General features: G+C 46.7%; 1 protein-coding gene across 4 annotated transcripts in view; it reads left to right on the top strand.

Moving 5' to 3' along the window:
* Positions 1-13,162, top strand: part of NFX1 (nuclear transcription factor, X-box binding 1) — a 91,344-nt gene extending 78,182 nt beyond the window's left edge. For all 4 annotated transcript variants that reach the window (XM_063609052.1, XM_055293972.2, XM_063609050.1 and 1 more), the window contains exons 20-24: positions 5,761-5,859; positions 6,461-6,527; positions 8,672-8,817; positions 9,558-9,662; positions 11,914-13,162. In XM_063609052.1, the coding sequence (XP_063465122.1) occupies positions 5,761-5,859; positions 6,461-6,527; positions 8,672-8,817; positions 9,558-9,662; positions 11,914-11,986 (490 nt within the window). In that variant the 3' untranslated portion in view covers positions 11,987-13,162. The remainder of the gene's footprint in view (positions 1-5,760; positions 5,860-6,460; positions 6,528-8,671; positions 8,818-9,557; positions 9,663-11,913) is intronic.
* Positions 13,163-23,338: the final 10,176 nt, after the last annotated feature.

The raw sequence follows: 23,338 nt of genomic DNA, 5'->3' as shown, positions 1-23,338 counted from the left end.
CAACTTTTAATTTTTTAAAAATTATTATTATTATTTAATGTGACAAATGTTTTGTTTATTTTGCTTTTGACCAGGTTGACATCCTCAAGAAAAAATGCAAATTACAAGGCCTTCATTTTAAAGCAAATGCTCATTTTAGAAATGTGTTACAGAAGATATTTATATGCTTCAGCAGTCATAAAAATATATCACAGATTAAGGCAAAAAAATTCTATGAATGGCTTGATTTATTTATTTTTTTTTTTGATACAGAGTCTCACTCTGTCTCCCAGGCTGGAGTGCAATGGCACAATTACAGCTCACTGCAGCCTCTACCTCCTGGGTTCAAGTGATACTCCCGCCTCACCTCCCAAGTAGCTGGAACTGCAGGTGCATGCCACCACACCCAGCTAATTTTTACATTTTTTTGTGACACACCCAGCTAATTTTTTTGTTTTTTTGGTAGAGATGGCGTCTTGCTCTGTTGGCCAGGCTGGTCTCACATTCCTGGGCTCAAGCCATCCTCCTGCCTCAGCCTTCCAAAGTGCTGGGTTTATAGGTGTGAGCCACCACACCCGGCTTAAATTGGTATTTTCTAATTGCTTGTTGCTGGTATTTAGAGATACAATTGATATTTATTGACTTATTTAGAAACCTTGCTAAATTCACTTATTTCTGATATTATAGATTATTTTGGATTTTGCATATACACAGTCATGTCTTCCAATAATAGTAATTTTATTTATTTTCAATTCCTGTTTTTTCCTTTCTTTTTTCTTTTTTCCTTCTTTCCAATTCTTAACTTTCATTTCTTCTTCTTACCTCATTGTACTGGCTAGGGCCTTCAGTATATTGTTGAATGGAAGGTGGTAATAAAAGATATTCCTTGGCCGGGCACGGTGGGATGGCTCACACCTGTAATCCCAGCACTTTGGGAGACTGAGGCGGGCGGATCACTTGAGGTCAAGAGTTCGAGACCAGCCTGGCCAACATGGTGAAACCCTGTCTCTACTAAAAATACAAAAATTAGTTGGGCGTGGTGGTGGACACCTGTAGTCCCAGCTACTCAGGAGGCTGAGGCAAGAGAATTGCTTAAACCCAGGAGGCAGAGATTGCAGTGAGCCAAGATGGCGCCAACGCACTCCAGCCTAGGCGATAGAGCAAGACTCAGTCTCACAAAAAAAAAAAAAAAAAAAATAGATATTCCTGACTAATCCTCCATCTCATGGGGAAAAATTTAAGTATTTCACCATTAAATATGATGTCTGCAGTAAGTTACTTGAGGATACTCTATCAGATCAAGAGGCATTTATTCAATGACTGACAAACTTCCTGATTCTAGCAAAGATTGATTAAATTGAATAGCCCTGCAAAATGTTAATAATTGGAGAATTTAGGTGAAGGGTATATAGAAGTTTATTGTAATATTCTCATAACTTGTCTTTGAAATTTGTTTAAGATAAAAAGTTAGACAAATGCAGACAAAATATAGCCCTATTTTACCTTGAAGTTTGACTTTCAACAATTTTAATAGTACCTCTTTACATATTAAGTGTGTAGAAGGTAATGTGATGACTAGTAGTGCTGTCCAAATTTTCCTTGGTTTGACCCTTATGATAACTTTCTAGTGAGTGCCGTTCAAAACCCTTGCCCTTTAGGAACGGTCAGTCAGTATTCTCAGCTGCAGAATGTAAATTAGGAGTCCTAGGTATTCAGAAATGCTATAGTGAATACACAGAAGGTCTCCAAACATGGAAATGTACTTTTGGTGGTTGAAAGACATATTGTATACTAGTTAGAGCCAGAGCTCTGGAGTCAGATTGTCTGGATTTGAATCCTAGCTTCACAAATCACTTAGCTGTGAGACCTTGGGCAAGTCACATATTGTCTGTAAGCCTTAGGTTGCTTAAAAATCTAGAAATGATGATAATAACAGTATTTACCTTCCAGAGTTGTTATGAGGATTAATACATTAAAACTAAAAATGATACTCATAAAGCTCTTGGCACAAGAGCTTGGCTCATAGTAGGTACTCAGTAAATGTTATTGATTAAAACTAGCTATTTTTGAAAGCCTTTTGAATTTCTCGTCAATCTTGGTGATGACATAATGACCCTTACAGGTTAGAGTCTTTCATAAATACACACAAACCTAAGAGAAAAAAAATGCAAATTTAAAGAAAAGTCCATCTAAAGTTATATCTATATATACACACACATATATACACGCATACACCTGTGCGTATATGTATGTGTGTATGCATGTGTGTATATCTCTATTGTAGAAATAAAAAACTAGCAGGCCAAATTCAGCCCACAGACAGGTTTTATTGGTGTTTAAATTTGAATTAGTGGCCAAGTAATCAAAACATCAAAAGATCTTCCCCTCGAAATTCTCTTGAAAATTTGAGAAGTAAGCCTCTTTTGAAAAGTTGGAAATCTAGCAGTGTGAACCAGATTCTGTGGGCACTAAGCTTGTAAGTGACTCCTGGTGCAGTGTAAATGAAAATTGTACTAAGTGCTAAGCTGAAATCTAGCTTTAAAAAAATAAAATAACTTGAATGTTGGTGAGATGCCATGAGATTCAGACACTGATGGCTAGGGCACAAGGTGGCATTTCTGGAGACCACTTACTCCACGTTGATCAAGAGTCTTATGTCCGCTCCATGTGCCCCACAACTGGAAACATTTTCAAAGCTTTTTGCACAGAGATATTAGTTGTGTCTTAATTTTTCTCACAAAAAAAAAAAAATAGATATTCCTGACTAATCCTCCATCTCATGGGGAAAAATTTAAGTATTTCACCATTAAATATGATGTCTGCAGTAAGTTACTTGAGGGTACTCTATCAGATCAAGAGGCATTTATTCAATGACTGACAAACTTCCTGATTCTAGCAAAGATTGATTAAATTGAATAGCCCTGCAAAATGAGGAATATTGAGAAACTGAGGAACTGTTAAAGAAACCTAAATGGGAAATGATTAAAATATGGGAACATCATTAGAAGACTATGAGCCATGAAAACAGTTAAGTGTGAAAACAAAATAATAATATGAGAAATGCTAACAAGATAATGCTGGGGAGACGCAAAGAAACAAGGTTTTTTTAATTTTTTAAATTTTTTTATTAAATAAAAATGGTATATATTTATGGTAATACAGCATGATGTGTATGTATACATTGTGGAATGGCTAAATCAAGCTAATTTGCATATGCATTACCTCACATTCTTATTTTTGGGGGGTGAGACAATTTTGAATATAATAATGGCAGCTACTTAAAATTATAGAGAAAGGCCGGGCACAGTGGCTCACACCCGTAATCCCAGCACTTTGGGAGGTCGAGGCGGGTGGATCACCTGAGGTCAGGAGTTCAAGACCAGCCTGGCCAACATGGTGAAACCCCATCTCTGCTGAAGATACAAAAATTAGCTGGGCATGGTGGCGGGCACCTGTAATCCCAGCTACTCGGGAGGCTGAGGCAGGAGAATCACTTGAACCCAGGAGGCAGAGGTTGCAGTGAGCCGAGATCATGCCAGTGTACTCCAGCCTGGGCGACAAGAGCAAGACTCCATCTCCAAATATATATATATATATATATACACACATAGAGAGAGAGAAACGTTATAGTGAAGAAAGGGGCCCATTACAGCGGCTCATGCCCATAATCCCAGCATTTGGGTGGCTGAGGCCAGTGGATCGCTTGAGCTTAGGAGTTCAAGACCAGCCTGGGCGACATAGCAAAACCCTGTCTCTACAAAAAATACAAAAATTAGCCGGGCATGGTGGCACACTTGTAGTGCCAGCTACTGGAGAGGTTGAGGTAGGAGGATGGCTTAAGCCCAGGAGGTGGAAGTTACAGTGAGCTGAGATCATGCCACTGCACTCCAGCCTGGGCAACAAGAGCCAGACCTAGCCTCAAAAAAAAAAAAAAACAATGAGAAAAAAGGGAACACTTACACACTCTTGGTGGGATTGTAAATTAGTACAGCCACTATGGAAAACAGTATGGAATTTCCTCACATTAAAAATAGAACTACCATATGATCCAGCAATCCTATTGCTTGGTATCTCTACAGAGGAAATCAAATCTGTAGAGATACCTGTACTCTCACATTTGTTGCAGCACTATTTACAATAGCCAAGATATGAAATCAACTGAAGTGGCCAACATGGCTGAATGGATAAAGAAAATGTGGTATATATACAGAATGAAATACTATTCGGCCATAAAAAAAATGAAACCCTGTCATTTGCAACAACATGGATGGACCTGGAGGACATCATGTTACGTGAAATAAGCCAGACACAGAAAGACAGATACCACATGATCTCACTCATATGTAGAATATTTAAAAAATAATATAGAAGCAGAGAGTAGAACAGTGTTTATCTGACTGAGAAGAAGGACAGGGTGGAAAGGGGAGGATGAGGAGAGGTTGGTCAGTGGATAGAAAGTTACAAATAGATGGTAGTAATAAGTTCTGGTGGTTTTTTTTTTTTTTTTTTTTTTGAGAAGGAGTTTTGCTCTTGTTGCCCAGGCTGTAGTGCAATGCCGTTATCTCAGCTCACTGCAAGCTCTGCCTCCCAGGTTCAAGCGATTCTCCTGCCCCAGCCTCCTGAGTAGCTGGGATTACAGGCATGCACCACCACACCTGACTAATTTTTGTATTTTTCGTGGAAACAAGGTTTCTCCGTGTTGGTCAGGCTGGTCTCGAACTCCCGGCTTCAGGTGATCCGCCCGCCTCAGCCTCCCAAAGTGCTGGGATTACAGGCATGAGCCACCGTGCCCAGCCTAAGTTCTGGTGTTCTATGGCACACTGGGGTGATGATGGTTAACGGTAAGGTGTAGTTTACAAAATAACTAGAAAAGAGGCTTCTGTGTATTCTCACCACAGTGAAATAATAAGGGCATCAGGTGATGGATATGCCTAATACACTGATTTGGTTATTATACAACATAATATATATGTACCAAAACATCAAACTGTGCTTCATAAATATGAAGCAATGACAATGGGTCAATAAAAATAAAATAATAAAGTAATGTATTATTTTTTATTTTATTTTATTTTTTTAGAGTCTCACTGTGTCGCCCAGGCTGGAGTGCAGTGGCGCAATCTCGGCTCACTGCAACCTCTTTCTCCTGGGTTCAAGTGATTCTCATGCCTCAGCCTCCTAGCAGCTAGGATTACAGGCACACGCCACCACACCCGGCTAATTTTTGTATTTTTAATAGAGACAGGGTTTCACCATGTTGGCCAGGCTGATCTCGAACTCCTGGCCTCAAGTGATCCACCTACCTTGGCCTCCCGAAGTCCTAGGATTACAGGTGTGAGCCACCGCACCCAGCCAAGAAATGTATAAAAATGAAGTGTATATGTTAATGGAATTCTTTACTTTTCAGATTTCTATATTAATTTTAACATTTGTATGTCTATTTTATGTACCTTATCTTTAAACAAAGCCTCAGGGAAAGTCATCCCCCATTGACCATTCTCGGTGATCCCACACCCCCAAACTCCTCTTCCCCAAATAATCTAAGTCCCCAGTGTTCAGCCTATGACTTGCTCAGATCATTATAGATCTGTTTTATTTTCTTTTATGAAGACAATACCACCTCATGTACCAAGTTGTTGTTATTCTCTCCTTAATAATCCAGTTTACCAAAATAGAGATAAATAATGTGTAAAGAATTTAGGATATAGTAGGCACTCGGGGTGACTGTAAGATAGTTTCCCTCCCACTCCTTTTATTTGCATACCTCTCTCTCCCTTTCAGGAGATTAGCAGAGGCGTTTCATATCAGTGAGGATTCTGATCCTTTCAATATACGTTCTTCAGGGTCAAAATTCAGTGATAGTTTGAAAGAAGATGCCAGGTACGTAACTTGTTACCTGCTTTCTTAATTGTGGCTTGTCAGAGTGTTTGGTCTTTTGAGATGTCATAACTAATATGTACTCCTCCTGTGATTGAGCCAGTTCAGGTTTGTTTGTTTATCTATTGTGAAAGATTATGTGCTGTTTAATAAATACCCTTCTCTTGGTTTCTCAAAACTGTCCCCTTAAAGAACTGAGCTTGGGTAGGGTTGAGACAAGAGTTTGGGTGGGGCGGTAAGAGTTTGGGCCTCCCAAGGGCTGGACTAGACTAAATTGGAGGATCTCTGGGCTTCATTCCACCTCCGTCCACCCCAGTCTCACATTCACATGCGTTCCCACTTGGAGCTATAACAGCTCTTACTTTTCTCCTGGAGTCCCTGGCCCTCCAGTGGCTATTTCTCCTTTCATCTTCTCATTTCTTATATTTTTCTCTTTTGTTCTTTCTTCCGTCACAGTCATCCTTCTGTTTTCTGACAATTCCTGATCTCTGCAGTTTTTCTGCTAGCATTGTCTATTATCTCCGCTTTACAGGGAGAGGATGGGTGAAAGGGGTTCTCAGAAGGGCAGGGACAGACAAAATTAACTGGTGATTTCTCATTTCAGGAAGGACTTAAAGTTTGTCAGTGACATTGAGAAGGAAATGGAAACCCTCGTGGAGTCCGTGAATAAGGTTGAAGTTGAAACATCCCACTGGACATTTCTCTAAGGCCAGCTTGATGAAAAAAAAAAAGCAATCAAGTCCTGGAAACACTGTCAACCTAGAGTAGTTGTAGGAAAAAGTCACAACTTCTTTGAGGATCCTTATCTTTCTCAAAACACAGCCATTGTAACATCTGTGGAAGCCTGTCCTGGTTCAGGACAGTTGACTACAGAAAAGATCTACAGTCGGCCAGGCGCGGTGTCTCATGCCTGTAACCCCCGCACTTTGGGAGGCCAAGGCAGGCATATCACTTGAGGTCGGGAGTTCTAGATCAGCCTGGCCAACATGACGAAACCCCGTCTCTAATAAAAATATAAAAATTAGCTGGGTGTGGTGGCGGGCACCTGTTATTCCAGCTACTTGCAAGGCTGAGGCAGGAGAATTCCTTGAACCCGGGAGGTGGAGGTTGCTGTGAGCTGAGATTCTGCCACTGCACTCCAGCCTGGGCAACAAGAGTGAAGCTCCGTCTCAAAAAAAAGAAAGAAAGAAAGATCTGCAGTCAGCTGTAAGTAAATGCCAGGCACAGTGGCCCACACCTGTAATCCCAGCACTTTGGCAGGCTGAGGCAGCAGGCGGATCACTTGAGTCCAGGAGTTCGCGACCAGCCTGGGCAACATGGCAAAACCCTGTCTCTACAAAAAGTAAAAAATTAGCCAGGTGTGGTGGTGCACACCTGTAATCCCAGCTACTCAGGGTGCTGAGGCAGGAGGATTGCTTAAGCCCGGGAGGTCAAGCCTGCAGTAAGCTGAGGTTGAGTCACCGTACTCCAGCTTTGATCTCCAGCTTGAGATCCTGTCTCAAAAAAAAAAAAAAAGAAAAAGAAAATGCTGGCTAAGTGCCTAAGAATGGATGAAGAAACTCTGGGTGAGGGGGCTCAATAGTGATAGTTGAGTGACTGTGTGGGACACTTAGGAAGACACTCTAGCCCCTCAGATCTTTGAAGGGCTATTGTATGCCAGGAAAGCCCACTGTTCTTTATAATTCCAAAGGCAGGAATGTCCCCTTTGGGAAAGTTGTATGACTACAGCTGGAGAGCAGTGGGATAGACTCCTTCAGAGGAGGGAGACCCCTGTCCTGGAGGTGGCCAGGGATGTCACAGAGGTAGCTTTAAGTGAAAAGGACTTGAGTTTAGTCAGAAGCCCCCAGCACTGCATTGGCTCCCTCCCGCTTCCATCAGAGGGGACTGTGAGTAAGGACGAGATGGCTGCTTTAGCCCCTGTATCTAATGCTGGTGGTTTTCCTTCCCAGTCTCCTTACCCTCTTCCCATTCCCCTCCTTTCCTCCCTTCTGTTACCACTTCCCAGCAGAATATTAACATGAGGGAGAAAATGGAATGCATTGTTCCTCTCCTAATTAAGAAACCCAAACAGATGTGTTTCTCTGCTTGTGTGTCTGTATCTGAATACTCATGATTTTTAAAGTAGAATATACTTTTAAAGGAAATAATATTTTCTTGTTTTGTAAGTATTTAGTCATTTTTAGGGAATATCACCCACTCCCCAGTTATGGAACCCATCAGGAAGAACCATTATACTGTCTGCCTAAGTCGCAGTTCACGTACCCTTTGTCCCTAACCCTGTCCAGCTGCTACTGTTTTTTTTTTTTTTTTTTTTTTTTTTGAGACAGAGTCTCGCTCTGTCGCCCAGGCTGGAGTGCAGTGGCGCAATCTCGGCTCACTGCAAGCTCTGCCTCCCGGGTTCACGCCATTCTCCTGCCTCAGCCTCTCCGAGTAGCTGGGACTACAGGCGCCCGCCACCACGCGCGGCTAATTTTTTGTATTTTTCAGTAGAGACGGGGTTTCACCGTGGTCTCGATCTCCTGACCTCGTGATTCGCCCGCCTCGGCCTCCCAAAGTGCTGGGATTACAAGCGTGAGCCACCGCGCCCGGCCTAAGCTGCTACTGTTGTGGCTCACAGAGTAGGTGAAAGAAGTGCATCAATGCCCATCTTCCCAAACTCCTCCAGGCTTGCTTGGCAGTTAGTAAAATGCTCTGTGCTGTGGGCCTCTAAAATCACCTCTTATTGATCCATGCAATTCTTGTGTGGTAAGATTAGTTGTGAGCATTTTGTTTTCAGAGTGATATGATCAATCAGTCATCTTTTCCCTCAATACAGGGAAAGAATACTAAGAAAAGCCACAGCTTCCCTCCCATGAACAGAGACCACCGCCGGATCATCCATGACCTGGCCCAAGTTTATGGCCTGGAGAGCGTGAGCTATGACAGTGAACCGAAGCGCAATGTGGTGGTCACTGCCATCAGGTAGGTCAATCCTGCCATCAGAGGAAGAACTCCTAAGCAGGGCAAACTGGACCCAAGAAGCAGGGTCTGTCAATATTTGTCTTTCTTACTACCACTCTCCCTCTTGGAAAAGTAGAAGGAAAATCTGCTTCTCTGGCACTTCCCAGATAATCTAAAGGCCTGAGCCAAAGAGCAAAACCTATGCCTCGACCCACAGGGCAGATGCACTCAAAATGCACAAGTGTCACATCTGCCTACAGTCATAGCAGATGCTGGAAGCAGCATTTCTTCAGGCAAGGGGGCCTGCCCATCATATCTGCTCTTTTCTCCTTCTGTCTCCTGTTCCGCTGTCTGTCCTCTCCTTGGCTCTGTCCTCTTGGCATGGGGAAAACAGAAAGAATGCTGGACTCTGGTTTGAGGCACCACCTGTGAATGGTGTTTTTGCCATCAGAGGAAGCTGAAGGAATAATGTGGCCAGGAGGGGACAGGGAGGACCTAGGATCACTCTCAGAACCTGGGAATAGGAAGAACTTCCCAGTGAAGAAAACAAGTCTGACATGAAGCAAGCCACGGGCCTGGCATAGGTGGGTGGAAGGGACAGTGGGTTAAATGCAGGTGGCCATGCCTGAGAGCAGACAGTTAATACCAGAGAGTGCTCAGTAGTGTCACAGTGCCAAAATCAAGGGCTGAGTTTCTAGCTTTCTGTCCATCTCCACAAACGATTCTCACTTTTCAATGCTTGATGTTTTGACTTTTGTCAGGGGGAAGTCCATTTGTCCTCCTACCACGCTGACAGGTGTGCTTGAAAGGGAAATGCAGGCACGGCCTCCACCACCAATTCCTCATCACAGACATCAGTCAGACAAGTAAGATTCTCCAGCTGCTTTCCAAGGGGAACTGTCTGTCTAGAAAAGCCAGCAGGGGCTGAATTGTCCTGAGCTGCACCAGCCATTAGTGGCCTCTTCAGGCCTGGCCTTGGGGTACCATGTTCAAATATGTAATGTTTAGTTGGGGTATCAGACACATTTGTTCCCACCAGAGGGATCCTAAGTTTGTTTGTAGTGCTTGATTCTAGAGAGAGCAGTCACTGGACATAATTTCCATAGTGTGGATGGTGACACTGGGAAGTGGATTCAGTCTGTCATACCAGATGGTTTAAGACTGAAACATCGTGTAGTTAGGAATACTTACTCTGGGCCGGGCTCGGTGGCTCACGCCTGTAATCCCAGCACTTTGGGAGGCCAAGGAGGGTGGATCACTTGAGGTCAGGAGTTTGAGACCAGCCTGGCCAACAAGGTGGCTACTAAAAATACAAGAAAGTAGCCGTGTGTGGTGGCAGGCACCTGTAAACACAGCTACTTGGGAGACTGAGGCAAGAGAATCACTTGAACCTGGGAGGCAGAGGTTGCAGTGAGCTGAGATCACGCCACTGCACTTCACCCTGAGCAACAGAGAGACAGACTCCGTCTCAAAAAAAAAAAGAATAGTTACTCTGAAGATGGAAGTGGGTGTGGGGGTGAGAATTGCCGGTGACAGGGGCGGATGGTACTTTCTTGTTTTGCTCTGTCTACTTCTATATGGTTTGAATAATTTTTATAACATATTCATGATTTAAAGAGAAAAGAAAACCAGGTTGGCAAGGGGCAAGTCTGCCAGGTGTTTTCTCAGACAGGAGCAGGGAAGGAGCTCTGAGAGTTGGGGGACTGTTGGGCTTTATTTGGAGAAATCAGAATTGTGGCCTGAAACCAACTTTAGAGCACTAGCCCCAGTTGTCCAGTTGTTTGTCACTTGTCAGGGAGAGGAAGGGAAGGCAGGATGGTGCTCCTTCCCTGCTGCCCTACTGTAACTAAGGCAGTGTGTCTAAAAGTCACTTCAAAGCCCAGAAGGAGAGGGGTGCCTACTCCTGTTTTGGCTTTCCACAAACAAGTCCTAGCAATACCTCCTCTGTGATTCCTGCACAAAACCTCTGGAAGGGTGGTTAGGGCAGTTTACAAGGTCACCATGAAGGTCACAGCACTTAGTGTTCCTGTGGGACTGGACAAGAAGACAGCTAGGTGTTGTCCATTGAGCTCAGACTCAGCCAAGAGCGTCCTGGTCCCCAGGACCAGCCCTTCTCCACCCCTAGGAGCCAGGTGTCCTAGGTTCTGGTCAGCAGTCTGCAAATCCATATGGGTGGTCACTTTGGAAACATGAGGGGTTTTCTCAGAAACTGCCACAGTTGGGTCCAGTCCTGCTTAGACACAACGATGTGGAGTTATTGGCCCGTTTATCCCATGCTATCTTTTTTTTTTTTTTTGAGACGGAGTCTCGCTCTGCCGCCCAGGCTGGAGTGCAGTGGTGCGATCTTGGCTCACTGCTAGCTCCACCTCCCGGGTTCACACCATTCTCCTGCCTCAGCCTCCTGAGTAGCTGGGACTACAGGCGCCCGCCACCATGCCCGGCTAATTTTTTTATTTTTAGTAGAAACGAGGTTTCACCATGTGTTAGGATGGTCTCAATCTCCTGACCTCGTGATCTGCCCGCCTCGGCCTCCCAAAGTGCTGAGATTACAGGCGTGAGCCACCGCGCCCAGCCATCCCATGCTATCTTTTTAAAAACCCTTTGCTTGCTTTATTTTTGTATAAAACTCTATTATGGAAACTTTTTAGAGTAGAGAGAATAATATTACTATCATAAATGCCTATGTGCCCATTACCAAATTTCAAAATCACCAGCTCATGTTTGTCCCACTATCAAAACTTCACAAGTGAGATGCTCACTTGACTTAAGCTGTTAACTGAGCATTCGTTGAACTGTGAAGGCAGAGTAAAATAATCATCATGTATGAAATCCTGTAAATAGATTGTGAAAGGTTATCTCTAAACTGTAAAGTGTAAATAGAGAATTTGTTATCTCACAGAACAAAATTCCCCATGTAATATGTAAATCTAGAAAGAAACACAAAAGTTAAAAAAATTACTCACAAAGGGCAGAAGGAAAAAAGTAAGACTAAAATAAAAATAAAATAAAATAAACGTTTAAGCTTCACAAATGGTAAATCAGCTGATCCTTAACTTTCTGAAGTCCTGTGTCTGTTTCCCCTAAAGAAGAAAAGACTGATCATTCTTTGTTTTTCAGGAATCCTGGGAGCAGTAATTTACAAAAAATAACCAAGGAGCCAATAATTGACTATTTTGACGTCCAGGACTAAGAAGATCACGATGCACTTAGATAAAAGAATGATTAGGTGTAGTGGAGACTTATTTGCCAGCAGATAAATCATGCCTGTTCCCCTCTGCCTGGCATAATCAGTCTCACATACTGTCTTGTACTGACACATCCAAAGCATGAGTGTGTCAGAAATCCCTTGTCTATTCCTGTCTGTATAAAGTGTTTCATTATGACCAGATCTCTGATTGTATGGTCACTAGGTATGCAATCATGTATTCGAAGAGGCTCTTCACACCATCACTGTGATTGCTCTGAGAGTTGGGGGACTATTGGGCTTTATTTGGACAAATCAAACTTTTAGCCTGAAACCAACTTTATGTGACTAAGTCATAGCCTCAGTTGTCTCAGTTATTTGTCCTCCTGAAAATGCCTGAAACATCAGACAGACATTGCTTGCTTTACCCAAAATGAGCAAAATCTTTTGGAGCACAAATGAATTTCTTAGTCTGAAATACCAAATAATGAATTGGTGTACCATATCTGGAATCACACATGTTATCTTAAACCCAGCCATTATACCTAAGTCTTTTGCCAAAACCTCTCATAGGTATATCTAGCTGAACTTATTTTGGCATTTCCCAATGTGATCAGTTGTAGACCTAGAAGGGGATCAGGCTGCTTTACAGAACTCTATTTCCTTAAGTCCCTGGCACTTCTCATACCACATCACTGAACCTGTTCAGTAACAATCAGTTTGGCCGTCCCCCGTGATGGTAGGAAATATATAGAGCAAGTTCTTCTGCCAGGTTCACACTGTGGTCTCTGAACTGACCAGTATATCCCTAACTCCTCTTTGATAGAGAAAGAGTCTCAAATGGACAACTGTCCTGTGTTGCTTTTCCCTAGGCCTTCAGCAGCCATATTGGCTCTCCCTGCCTCTGAGCTCTGGACTCTGTTTGAATATTCCAAGTAGTATAGGGACAGTCCAGGGCATATGCCCAGCAGCCCACTGGAGGCATTCTTCAGGCTCCTTTAAGTCAGGTGCATTGATAGTTCCATTAGTATGACCCTTGCATTGGCACCCCTCCAGCCTGGAGACCAGGCTTCCAGCAACTTCCTTCTGCCCCAGAGCAAGCCACGAGTCCCAGAGCAGTAGCAGGAGACTTGAGAAGTAGAGTGACAAAAACAAGCAATTAAATTACAAAATTTAACTTTATAGGGCTGCCTTTTGGTGTTTTTATTTCTCTTCATTTTTTTCCTCAATCCTCCTCCTTCTGTAGCAGGGCTGTCCTTTGGTCCTTACCCAGTCTGCTTCGAAAGGGATCAGGTACAGCAGCAGGAACAGGCGACTGGAGGGAAGTGACACAAAACAAAACCACCTCTACCTGGACCCATGTAATGCAGGTCAGTGGCCCCACACACAACAGGAAGCCCATGAGCATCTGTTACCTCTTTCAAGCAGTGGGTTCAGTGGGTAAACAGTACGTGTGAGAGTATCTCAGAATCAGCAAAAGACAGGAGACCTGACTTCACATTCTAGCTCTGCCACATAACTTGCCGCTTGATGCAATGAAAGTTTCACTAACCTCATTAGGGTTGTGAAGATTAAAGGAGTAATATACCTGGAGGTACCTGATCCATCATAGATGCTCAAAGTTCATAAAAATGATACTTAGTATCTAGAAAATATGTACACATCTTCCTCCATAATACTAGCCAAGTAAAAGGTGTGGAATGCTAACCAGGCCTCTTCTGGTAAACATTTGCATGCCTACCCTGTGCCAGCCTTGTGCCAGGGCTGTGGGAAGCAGATGCAGCCTGGTTTCGTACATTTAGTAATCCAGGGAGGACACATGTGAACAGATGTTCTCAGTGGAATTGGCTGGTCTGCCACCAGTAGGTCATTAATCGGTTATTAAAAGCTGAAGAGTCCTAAGAGGAATATTTTGTGAAGTTGCGGTAGAAATGGGTTAGCTCTGGGGGTGGGGGCAGGACATGTGGGAAAGTGAAATGGGAGGAAGCCATTTGAGCTGAGGCTTGAGATGGTAGACTGCCATTTGGAGGAGGAAAGAGGCACATGCCGAGAGAAAGTAAACAGCAGGAGACAGGACTGGGGGAATGGTTAAGGAAGGGTTGTCCAGAGCAGGCAGACAACTAGGGGGACAGGTGATGAGGCTGGAGAGGTGGACAGGGGTCAGCTCATGGAGAGCCACAGGGAGTGACAAGAATTCTAAGCAGAGTGGCATGGCCAGATTTAGGATCTAGACCAGGATTCAGCAAATGTTTTGTGAAAAAAGATCAGATAGTAAATACTGCAGACTGTGAGACTTATAGTTTCTGTTGCAGCTATCCAACTCTGCCATCGTAGCGTGAAAGCAGCCGTAGACAATATGTAAATGAAAGAGTAAGGCTCTGTTCTAACGCTTTATTTGTGCACACTGAAATAATTTCATATGATTTTTATGTCACAAAATATTCTTTTGATTTTTTTTTTCCCAACCATTTATAAACATAAAAACCATTCTTAGCTCATGAGTTGTGCAAAAACAGGCAGCAGGCTAGATTTGACCAGGAACTTTATTTTACCTACCCTGTCCTGGAGCAGTCCCTCAGGCAGAAGAGTGTAGAAGGGATTGGAGGGCTACTTGGAGGCAAGAAGCTCAGCCGGGAAGCTGCAGAAGTGATCCGGGTGAGAGAAAATGAGGGTGATGGAGGTTGGCACTGCAAAGAGGGAAGAGATTCAGATCAGGGAGGTAGGATTGGATGCCAGAGGTTAGCGGGAGAACTAGCCCCCATCAGATCACCAAGGGGATCCCAGGTCTCCTCAGCAAGGGGAAGCTGCTTCTCGTAGCTTTGGTGGATTCCTCACTGAGCAGTGGCACTGGACAAGAGTGTACAGGAGCATGAGCTAGAGGGAAAGACCCCTCTGCCTCCACCACCCCATGCATGGAGGGAGGGCGCCAGGACACCAAGCTGTTGCTCCCTGAGAATCAGGTGGTAACTTCTCTCCCTGCTCCCACACTCTCTTTCAGCGGGAGAGTTTTTATGGGCCAGAGCTTTCCAGAGACCAAATTCTTCTCTCCGAAATTCCCTCTGGCTTGTTTGGCAGGGCCAGCTGCTCTCAATAGTGTTACCTGCCTGGCATGCAATAGTGGCTGTGTGCGGGACTGTGGAGATGAAAGCAGGCCCTCCTAATTGCAGGTCTGTTGGCCACAGCCCTAGATCCTGTCTTGGAGAGGCCAAAGAAGGTGGCAGGGGAGGAGGAGGAGGAGTGTCAGTCTTGAGGGAGGGGGAGGGGCAAAGACTCGCTCACTGAGTCCTATAGATTAAGGTTTGGGGAAGAATCCTTCCTGTGTAGTGCTGGCCATCTTTCTTTGTGCCTGAAAGCCTGGAGACCTTGTTCCCTAAGGAGAACCTGCTGATGTGCCTCCTCTTCTAAAATCGGTGAGGGACGGCCAGGCCAGCTCCTTCACCACAGCAGACCTGCCTTCCTCATTAGCCTTCCTCACACACAAACATTGGAAAGTTCGGCCTCCCTAACTTCCCATATGGCCTCAACACAGATGTCTCATACCATCTCCCATGGCTCAAGGATCCCCAGGGGCTTCTCTAGGCCATGTCAGTCCCTCAGCCTACAAAGGCCAAGCCCAGAAGGAACAGGTTCCCTGGGGTCACACCGTCACACTAGAAACATCCTGTACCAGGAGGGGGCTGAGTCCTCAGGACAAGGGGAGCTATTTTTCCTCCTGGCTTCCCCAAACACAGCTCAGTGGGAAGTCCTTCCCAGTATCCCAGGCTCCCTTCAGCCCAGGTTTTGCAAGGTCATTCTTCATAATGCACAGCCTTCTGGGAGAGCTGTCTGCAGAGAATCCAGCTGGACAGCTAGGATGTCTGTGTTGCTGCCTCAACTCACTCTGTCCCTGGGCAGTTTGGGCATCAGTTTCTGCATCTGTCGGGTGAGATAATGGCTCCTGCTCATGTGCTTCCCAGAGCCGTCCTGAGGGTGGTGGGTAGACAATGAAAGTCAGAGATCGGGAGAGTCTCCCAGTGCCACGTGGCATCTCAGTACAGTCAAACCTCTGGAGCCCATACCAGGTCCAGCTCTCAAAGAATAGCTCTTGGGGAAGAGGGAAAGGAACAGAGCCGTAGTCAAGCTGCTCAGACAAGGGCCAGGGTTTTGGTCACCCCCACTGACACTCCCCTCACTAGCTTCAAGCTTGACACATCAGTGAGGGAGTTGAAAGTCCTCATCTGCTCACATTTTCCCAAGAACCTTTTTTAACAGTAGGTAACAGCTATTGGCACTTAATGTGTGCTGAGCACCACAGCCATCTCTTACTCCTCAAAGCCCCATGAAACCAGCATGGTGGCACACATCTGAGCTACTCAAGAGGCTGAGGCAGGAGAATCACTTGAATCCAGAAGTTGTGCGAGCCCAGGAGGCTACAGTGAGCCACGTTTGCACCACTGCACTGCAACCTGGACGACAGAGCAAGACCCTGCCTCCAAAAAAACAAAGGCCAGGTGCAGTAGTTCAGGCCTGTAATCCCAACACTTTAGAAGGCTGAGGCAGGAGGGGATCATTGGAGCCCAGAAGTTCAAGACCAGCCTGGGCAGCAAAGTGAGACCCCGTCTCTACAAAAAATACAAAAATTAGCCAGGTATGGTGGCATGCACCTGTAGTCCCAACTACTCAGGAGGCTGAGGTGGGAGGGTTGCTTGAGCCCAGGAGTTTGAGGCTGCAGTGAGCCAAGGTCGTGTCACTGCACGCCAGCCTACACAACAGAGAGAGATGTCTCAAAAAAAAAAAAAAAAAATCCCCATGAAGTATGTATTCTTATTATCTCCATTTTACTAGAGGGGAAACTAAAGATCAGAGAAGTTAGGTCACTTGCCCAAGATCACTCAGCAAACAACCAGTGATCTGAAATTCCTCTCAGGTCTGTGTCTTTGACAAGAGCTGTGTGAATTGCCCCTGAAACTGTCTTAAAATTGCCTTGGAATTGGGGCATTTGTACAGCTCCTCTTGGAGTTCCTGGGGCAGAGTGGCCCAGGTCAGTCCAAGGGGGAGGGAAGTTTACACATGTCCCAAAGCAGAAAACACCCGTTAATCCCCAACTCTTGCACTAGAAGACAGGGCTTTTTCTCCAGTGGCCACTAGGGTGCAGTATGTATCCCTAAGCCCGGAGCCTGGGGGTGGGGTGGAGGAACGCTTACACTTTGCCTCGGGAAAACTCTCTTTATTTAAAACTCTTTAGTAGAGTTTATAACCAATATTTTCAAAATTTCCCACATTTTCATTTTTTTAATATTATTTTCTCTCCGCTAGTTGATATACACAGTATGGGCACCAGGGAAAAAAACAACGCACACAGATACTGAAAGTTCGGAAGGAAATTCAAGGCAGAGAGGGAAAGCAGCTGCAAAGTCTCTGAGGTGGCAGCGCGCTATACAACTTGAAGGAACAGCAAGGCCGTCAGGCTGTAGGGGAGTGATTGATGGGGGAAGTAGCAGGGCTCAGAACAGTAACAAAGGGAACCTGATAGGGTGGGACTTTGTAGGCCATGGGAAGGTTTAAGGTAAAGGAGTGAATGATAAAGCTAGCTTTTGTTGTTGTTGTTTTTGAGACTAGTCTCACTCTGTCCCCCAGACTGGAGTGCAATGGTGTGATCTCGGCTCACTGCAACCTCCGCCTCCTGGGTTCCAGCGATTCTCCTGTGTTCCAGCGATTCTCCTGTGTCAGCCTCCTGAGTAGCTGAGATTACAGGCGTGCACCACCACGCCCAGCTAGTTTTGTATTTTTAGTAGAGACAAGGTTTCACTATGTTGGCCATTCTGATCTCAACCTCATGACCTCAGGTGATCCGCCTGCCTTGTCTTCCCAAAGTGCTGGGATTACAGGTGTGAGCCACCGCACCCAGCCCCCTAGCTCATTTTTTTTTTTTTTTTTTTTTTGGCAGAGTCTCGCTGTCGCCCAGGCTGGAGTGCAGTGGCGCGATCTCAGCTCACTGCAAGCTCCGCCTCCCGGGTTCATGCCATTCTCCTGCCTCAGCCTCCCGAGTAGCTGGGACTACAGGCGCCCGCCACCTCGCCCGGCTAATTTTTTGTATTTTTAGTAGAGACGGGGTTTCGCTGTGTTAGCCAAGATGGTCTCGATCTCCTGACCTTGTGATCCGCCCACCTCGGCCTCCCAAAATGCTGGGATTACAGGCGTGAGCCACCGTGCCCGGCCCAACCCCCTAACATTTTTTACAGGGTAATGCCAGCTGCTGTACTGAGACTAGACCACAGGGCTGAGTGGGAACAAGGGAAGAGGCTGGAAGACCAGAAGTCCCCTGCTATAGTCTGAAAGAGGCAGCATTGGCTGGAACCAAGGTAACAGTGCTGTAGTGGTGAGAAGTGACTGGATTCTGGATATATTTTTCAGATTAACACCTACAGCTTTTGCCAACAGCTGGGATGTGGGGTGTGAGAGTGAGAGAAGAGTCAGGGATGACTTTAAAGTTTTTGGCCTGAGCAATTGGAAGACTGAGTTTGCTGTTTACTGAGATAGGAAAGCGTGTGGGAGGAGCAGGCTTGGGGATGCAAATCTGTCCAGTAGGCAGTTGTGCGTGGGAGTCTGAAGTCTGGAGAAAGGACTGGGCTGGAAATCTAATTTGGGGAGCTGTTAATGGCGCCTATAATGGTATTTAAAGGCTGGTGAAACCATGTAGGGAAGGAGGGTGAAAGAGAAGATGTCCAAAGACAACTGTGCCCTGGGCACATCCTCATCCTGAAGGCAGGAAGCTGAGAACAGGGAAAGAGTTAGAGATGTCCAAAGCCAGAAACAGGGGCTGAAGCTGCAGGACCCAGTGCTACAGGAAATCCTGTAGGGTGAGGGGCTCTAGGGTTTTCTTCCAGGTCGTCTAGGAGAGGATGAGTTTCTCTCACTTATCGTGACCTGTCTGAACCCCTTGAGAGAAGGGCCTGGCCCCAGGGCACATAGTCAGTTAAGGCCTCAGAGTGTTCAGGCTCCCAGGGCCAAAGGAGGCCATGAGCCTTGGCTAATTCCTCTCCTTTTCTTTTTTTTTTTTTTTTTTTTTTTTTTGAGATGGAGTCTGGAGTCTCGCTCTGTCGCCCAGGCTGGAGTGTAGTGGCGTGATCTCTGCTCACTGTAAGCTCCACCTCCCGGGTTCACGTCATTCTCCTGCCTCAGCCTCCCGAGTAGCTGGGACTACAGGCGCCCGCCACCACGCCCGGCTAATTTTTCGTATTTTTAGTAGAGACGGGGTTTCACCATGTTAGCCAGGATGGTCTCGATCTCCTGACCTCATGATCCGCCCGCCTCGGCCTCCCAAAGTGCTGGGATTACAGGCATGAGCCACTGCGCCCGGCCGACTTCCTCTCCTTTTCTTATCCCCCAGTATGGGTGCTCTAGAGGGCTCTGCAATCTCTCCCTGGGCTACCTCGTCCACCTGCAAGCCTTCAGCTGCCACTGCTGGGCTTCAGTGGTCTGTCTCCAACCCAGATTCCTGGCTTTCCCTAGATGTCCCACGAGCCTCTCCTACTCAGCATGTTCAATACCGCAGCCATCTTTCCCCCGCAAACTGTCTTCTGATGTCTCTACCACCTACCCAGTTCCTAGACAGAGCCCTGGACAACACCTTCCACCCTTCTCACAGCCGACTCAAGGTCCATAACTTCCCGCTTCTGAATTTCTTTTTTTTTTTTTTGAGACGGAGTCTTGCTTCGTCGCCCAGGCTGGAGTTCAGTGGCGCAATCTCAGCTCACTGCAAGCTCTGCCTCCCGAGTTCACGCCATTCTCCTGCCTCAGCCTCTCTGAGTAGCTGGGACTACAGGCGCCCTCCACCAAGCCCGGCTAATTTTTTTTTTTTTTTGTATTTTTAGTAGAGACAGAGTTCCATCGTGGTCTCGATCTCCTGACCTTGTGATCCGCCCGCCTCGGCCTCCCAAAGTGCTGGGATTACAAGTGTGAGCCACCGCGCCCAGCCTAGCTTCTGAATCTCTTATCTGGTCATCCTCTCTTCTCCCCACCCTTCACCAGCTGTGTCAATTCAGCTGCCTCTCCTTGCTCTCCTGCCTCCAGTGCCTCCCCTTCCAATTTAGCCTCCACACAGAGGCTAAAGGGCCCCTTCTCAGGCACAAATCTGGCTCTGCCATGACTTGGCTTAACACTCTTCTCTGACTTTCTAAGAGATGAAAGTCCCTGTTGTCCACCCTGGCCCTAAGCACCTCCAGCCACTCCCGACCTTGCCTGCTCCCTGTCACGTGCATCCGTGTGAAGAGAGTCCACCAACAGGCTTTGTGTGAGCAACAAGGCTGTTTATTTCACCTGGGTGCAGGCGGGCTCAGTCCGAAAAAGCAGTCAGCAAAGGGTGGTGGGATTATCATTAGTTCTTACAGGTTTTGCAATAGGTGGTGGAGTTAGGAGCAGTGTTTTGTTTCGGGCAAGGGGTGAATGTCATAAAGTACATTCTCGGGCCGGGCGCGGTGGCTCACGCTTGTAATCCCAGCACTTTGGGAGGCCGAGGCGGGCGGATCACGAGGTCAGGAGATCGAGACCTGTTGAAACCTCGTCTCTAATAAAAATACAAAAAAAATCGCCGGGCGCGGTGGCTCACGCTTGTAATCCCAGCACTTTGGGAGGCCGAGGCGGGCGGATCACGAGGTCAGGAGATCGAGACCACGGTGAAACCCCGTCTCTACTAAAAATACAAAAAATTAGCCGGGCGTGGTGGCGGGCGCCTGTAGTCCCAGCTACTCGGAGAGGCTGAGGCAGGAGAATGGCGTGAACCCGGGAGGCGGAGCTTGCAGTGAGCCGAGATTGCGCCACTGCACTCCAGCCTGGGCGACAGAGCGAGACTCCGTCTCAAAAAAAAAAAAAAAAAAAAAAAAAAATTAGCCGGGCGTGGTGGCGGGGGCCTGTAGTCCCAGCTACTCGGAGAGGCTGAGGCAGGCGAATGGCGTGAACCCGGGAGGCGGAGCTTGCAGTGAGCCGAGATCGCGCCACTGCACTCCAGCCTGGGCGACAGAGCAAGACTCCGTCTCAAAAAAAAAAAAAAAAAAAAAAATACATTCTCAAGGGTGGGGAGAATTACAAAGAACCTTCTTAAGGGTGGGGGAGATTACAAAGTACATTGATCAGTTAGGGTGTGGCAGAAACAAATCACAATGATGGAGTGTCATCAGTTAAGGCTATTTTCACTTCTTCTGTGGATCTTCAAGTGCTTCAGGCCATCTGGATGTATATGTGCAGGTCACAGGGGACATGATGGCTTAGCTTGGGCTCAGAGGCCTGACACTCCTGAGCAGCCTGGGCCTCCAATCTATGTGCCTTTGTTCCTGCCATTCCCTCTAGCTGAAGCCCCCCTAACCCCTGTCCCTGGTGAACAAGACTGCCTGGTACGGGTGAGAAGTGCCTTGAGAGCTGGGGTAGGCACTGGGTTGGGGGTCAGGGGTGGCGGGGAAAGAGGGAGTCCTTCCAGCGGGGCTCTGGAGGGCCTCTCAAATGAGGCATCCCCTTCCCGCATCAGAGACTCCTGCAGGGCCAAAGGGTTGGATGGGCCCAGGAGGGCACCTTCAACTGGCCTTCCTCCACCCAAAAACTGAGTCTCCCTTACCCTTAGAAGTTTTTCATCTCATATCCCCTGGCACAGGACCAGAGGCCAAGGCAAGGCTTGGGGAATGACGAGGGTTGGCGGGGGCAAGAACACAGTTTTGCTAGCCCTGACGGGGCTCTTCCAGGGGCCTGTTGCAACCCCCATCTAAGGACTCCTCATCATTGGCCAGTGAGGGTTTGGTTGGGTCTCTGGAGGACTCAAAGGATCAACCCAAAATTTGAGGCTCATCTGTGTGAGCTGTGTATGTCTTCTCCCTCAGCCCCTGGCCCAGCCTCGGAGCCTCCACCCTCCACTCACCAGGCCCTCCCACTAGGCCAAGAGCATCCTCTTCAGAACCCCCACCTTGGCTCCTGACCACAGAGACAAGGAGAGACCATGAGCTCTGGTAAACTCCACCCAGCCTTGCTCTGTCACAGGGGAATGCCAGTGTCAAGAATTAAACTTGAAGCATCTCAGTTCCTCTCAGCCCCATTATCCCGTTTTTGAGGTATGAAAACTGAGGCCCACAGAGGTTAAATCACTTACCCAAAGTTCAGGGTGCACGCTTGAGTGGTTTTTTTTTATTTGTAGTTTTGTTTTGTGTGTTTGTTATTTTAACTATACCTATATGTTATATATACTCATGTTTACAAAATATACTTAATACACAATTTAAAAACCAAACAAGGCTGGGTGTGGTAGCTCACGCCTATAATCTCAGCACTTTGGGAGGTAGAGGCAGGTGGATCACCTGAGATCAGGAGTTGAAGATCAGCCTGGCCAACATGGCGAAACCCCGTCTCTACTAAAAATACAAAAATTAACCAGGCATGGTAACACATGCCTGTAGTCCTAGCTACTCAGGAAGCTGAGGCAGAAGATTCACTTGAACCCAGAAGGCAGAGGTTTCAGTGAGCTGAGATCGCGCCACTGCACTCCAGTCTGGGCAACAGAGCAAGACTCCGTCTCAAAAAATTAAAAAATAAAATAAAATAAAATAAAATAAAAAACAAACAAAAACTAGCCAAGGTCACCTCCTTGGTTTCTGGGTGAAAGCACAGGCTTCACGGGCACATTGACAAGGGCTATAATTCCTGCTCTTTGCCCCTTACTGAGCCAATCTCCCCAGCCTCAGTTTCCCTGTATGTCAGATGTGCATGACGACGTGCAGCTCCCTTTAGAGGGTGCTTAGTGACAGCAGCACACACACTTCCATCTGCCAGACATCACCCGTGTCATCCTTCCAGTGGCACTGTGAAGTGGGAGCTATTATCTTACCTAAGGTCATACGGCTAGTGAGTGGCAGGGCCGGTATTTGGATCCAGGCGGGCTGGCTTCGTTGTCTGTGCTAAGTGCCACAGTATGAGCCCCTGCCACGTACAGGAGGGCCGGGGTCACCCTGAGTTTCACTGTTCCTACTGTAAGATCAGCACAGAGGTGGGTGTGGAGCAGCTGTGCTGTTCGGAGTGACTCCAGCCTCCTCACACTGAGGGTGCCAGCACCAGGCCAGGCCTGAGGTGGCTGCTCCCACCTCTTCCTAAGCTGCAGGACCCCATCTAAGGGAGGAAACCTAAGACAAGCCAGACCAGGGTGCTGCCAGTATCCCTTGGAATCCCTGGAGCTGAATGGGAGAGCAGGCCAGGCAAGGGTAAGGGGCTCCTCTCAAAACTGGGACTACCAGGCTGAGGACCATACATTCATCTGCAGAGCCCTGGATGGGCCTGGCCTGGGAATGGGGCCATGACGTGAGGCTTCAAAGTGCTGTAAGAAGAGCTGGGGGGCTCCCCAGATAC

This window comes from Symphalangus syndactylus, chromosome 9 (assembly GCF_028878055.3).
Source record: "Symphalangus syndactylus isolate Jambi chromosome 9, NHGRI_mSymSyn1-v2.1_pri, whole genome shotgun sequence".
Taxonomy (NCBI): Eukaryota; Metazoa; Chordata; class Mammalia; order Primates; family Hylobatidae; genus Symphalangus; species Symphalangus syndactylus.
This window is presented reverse-complemented; position numbering and strand designations above follow the sequence as displayed.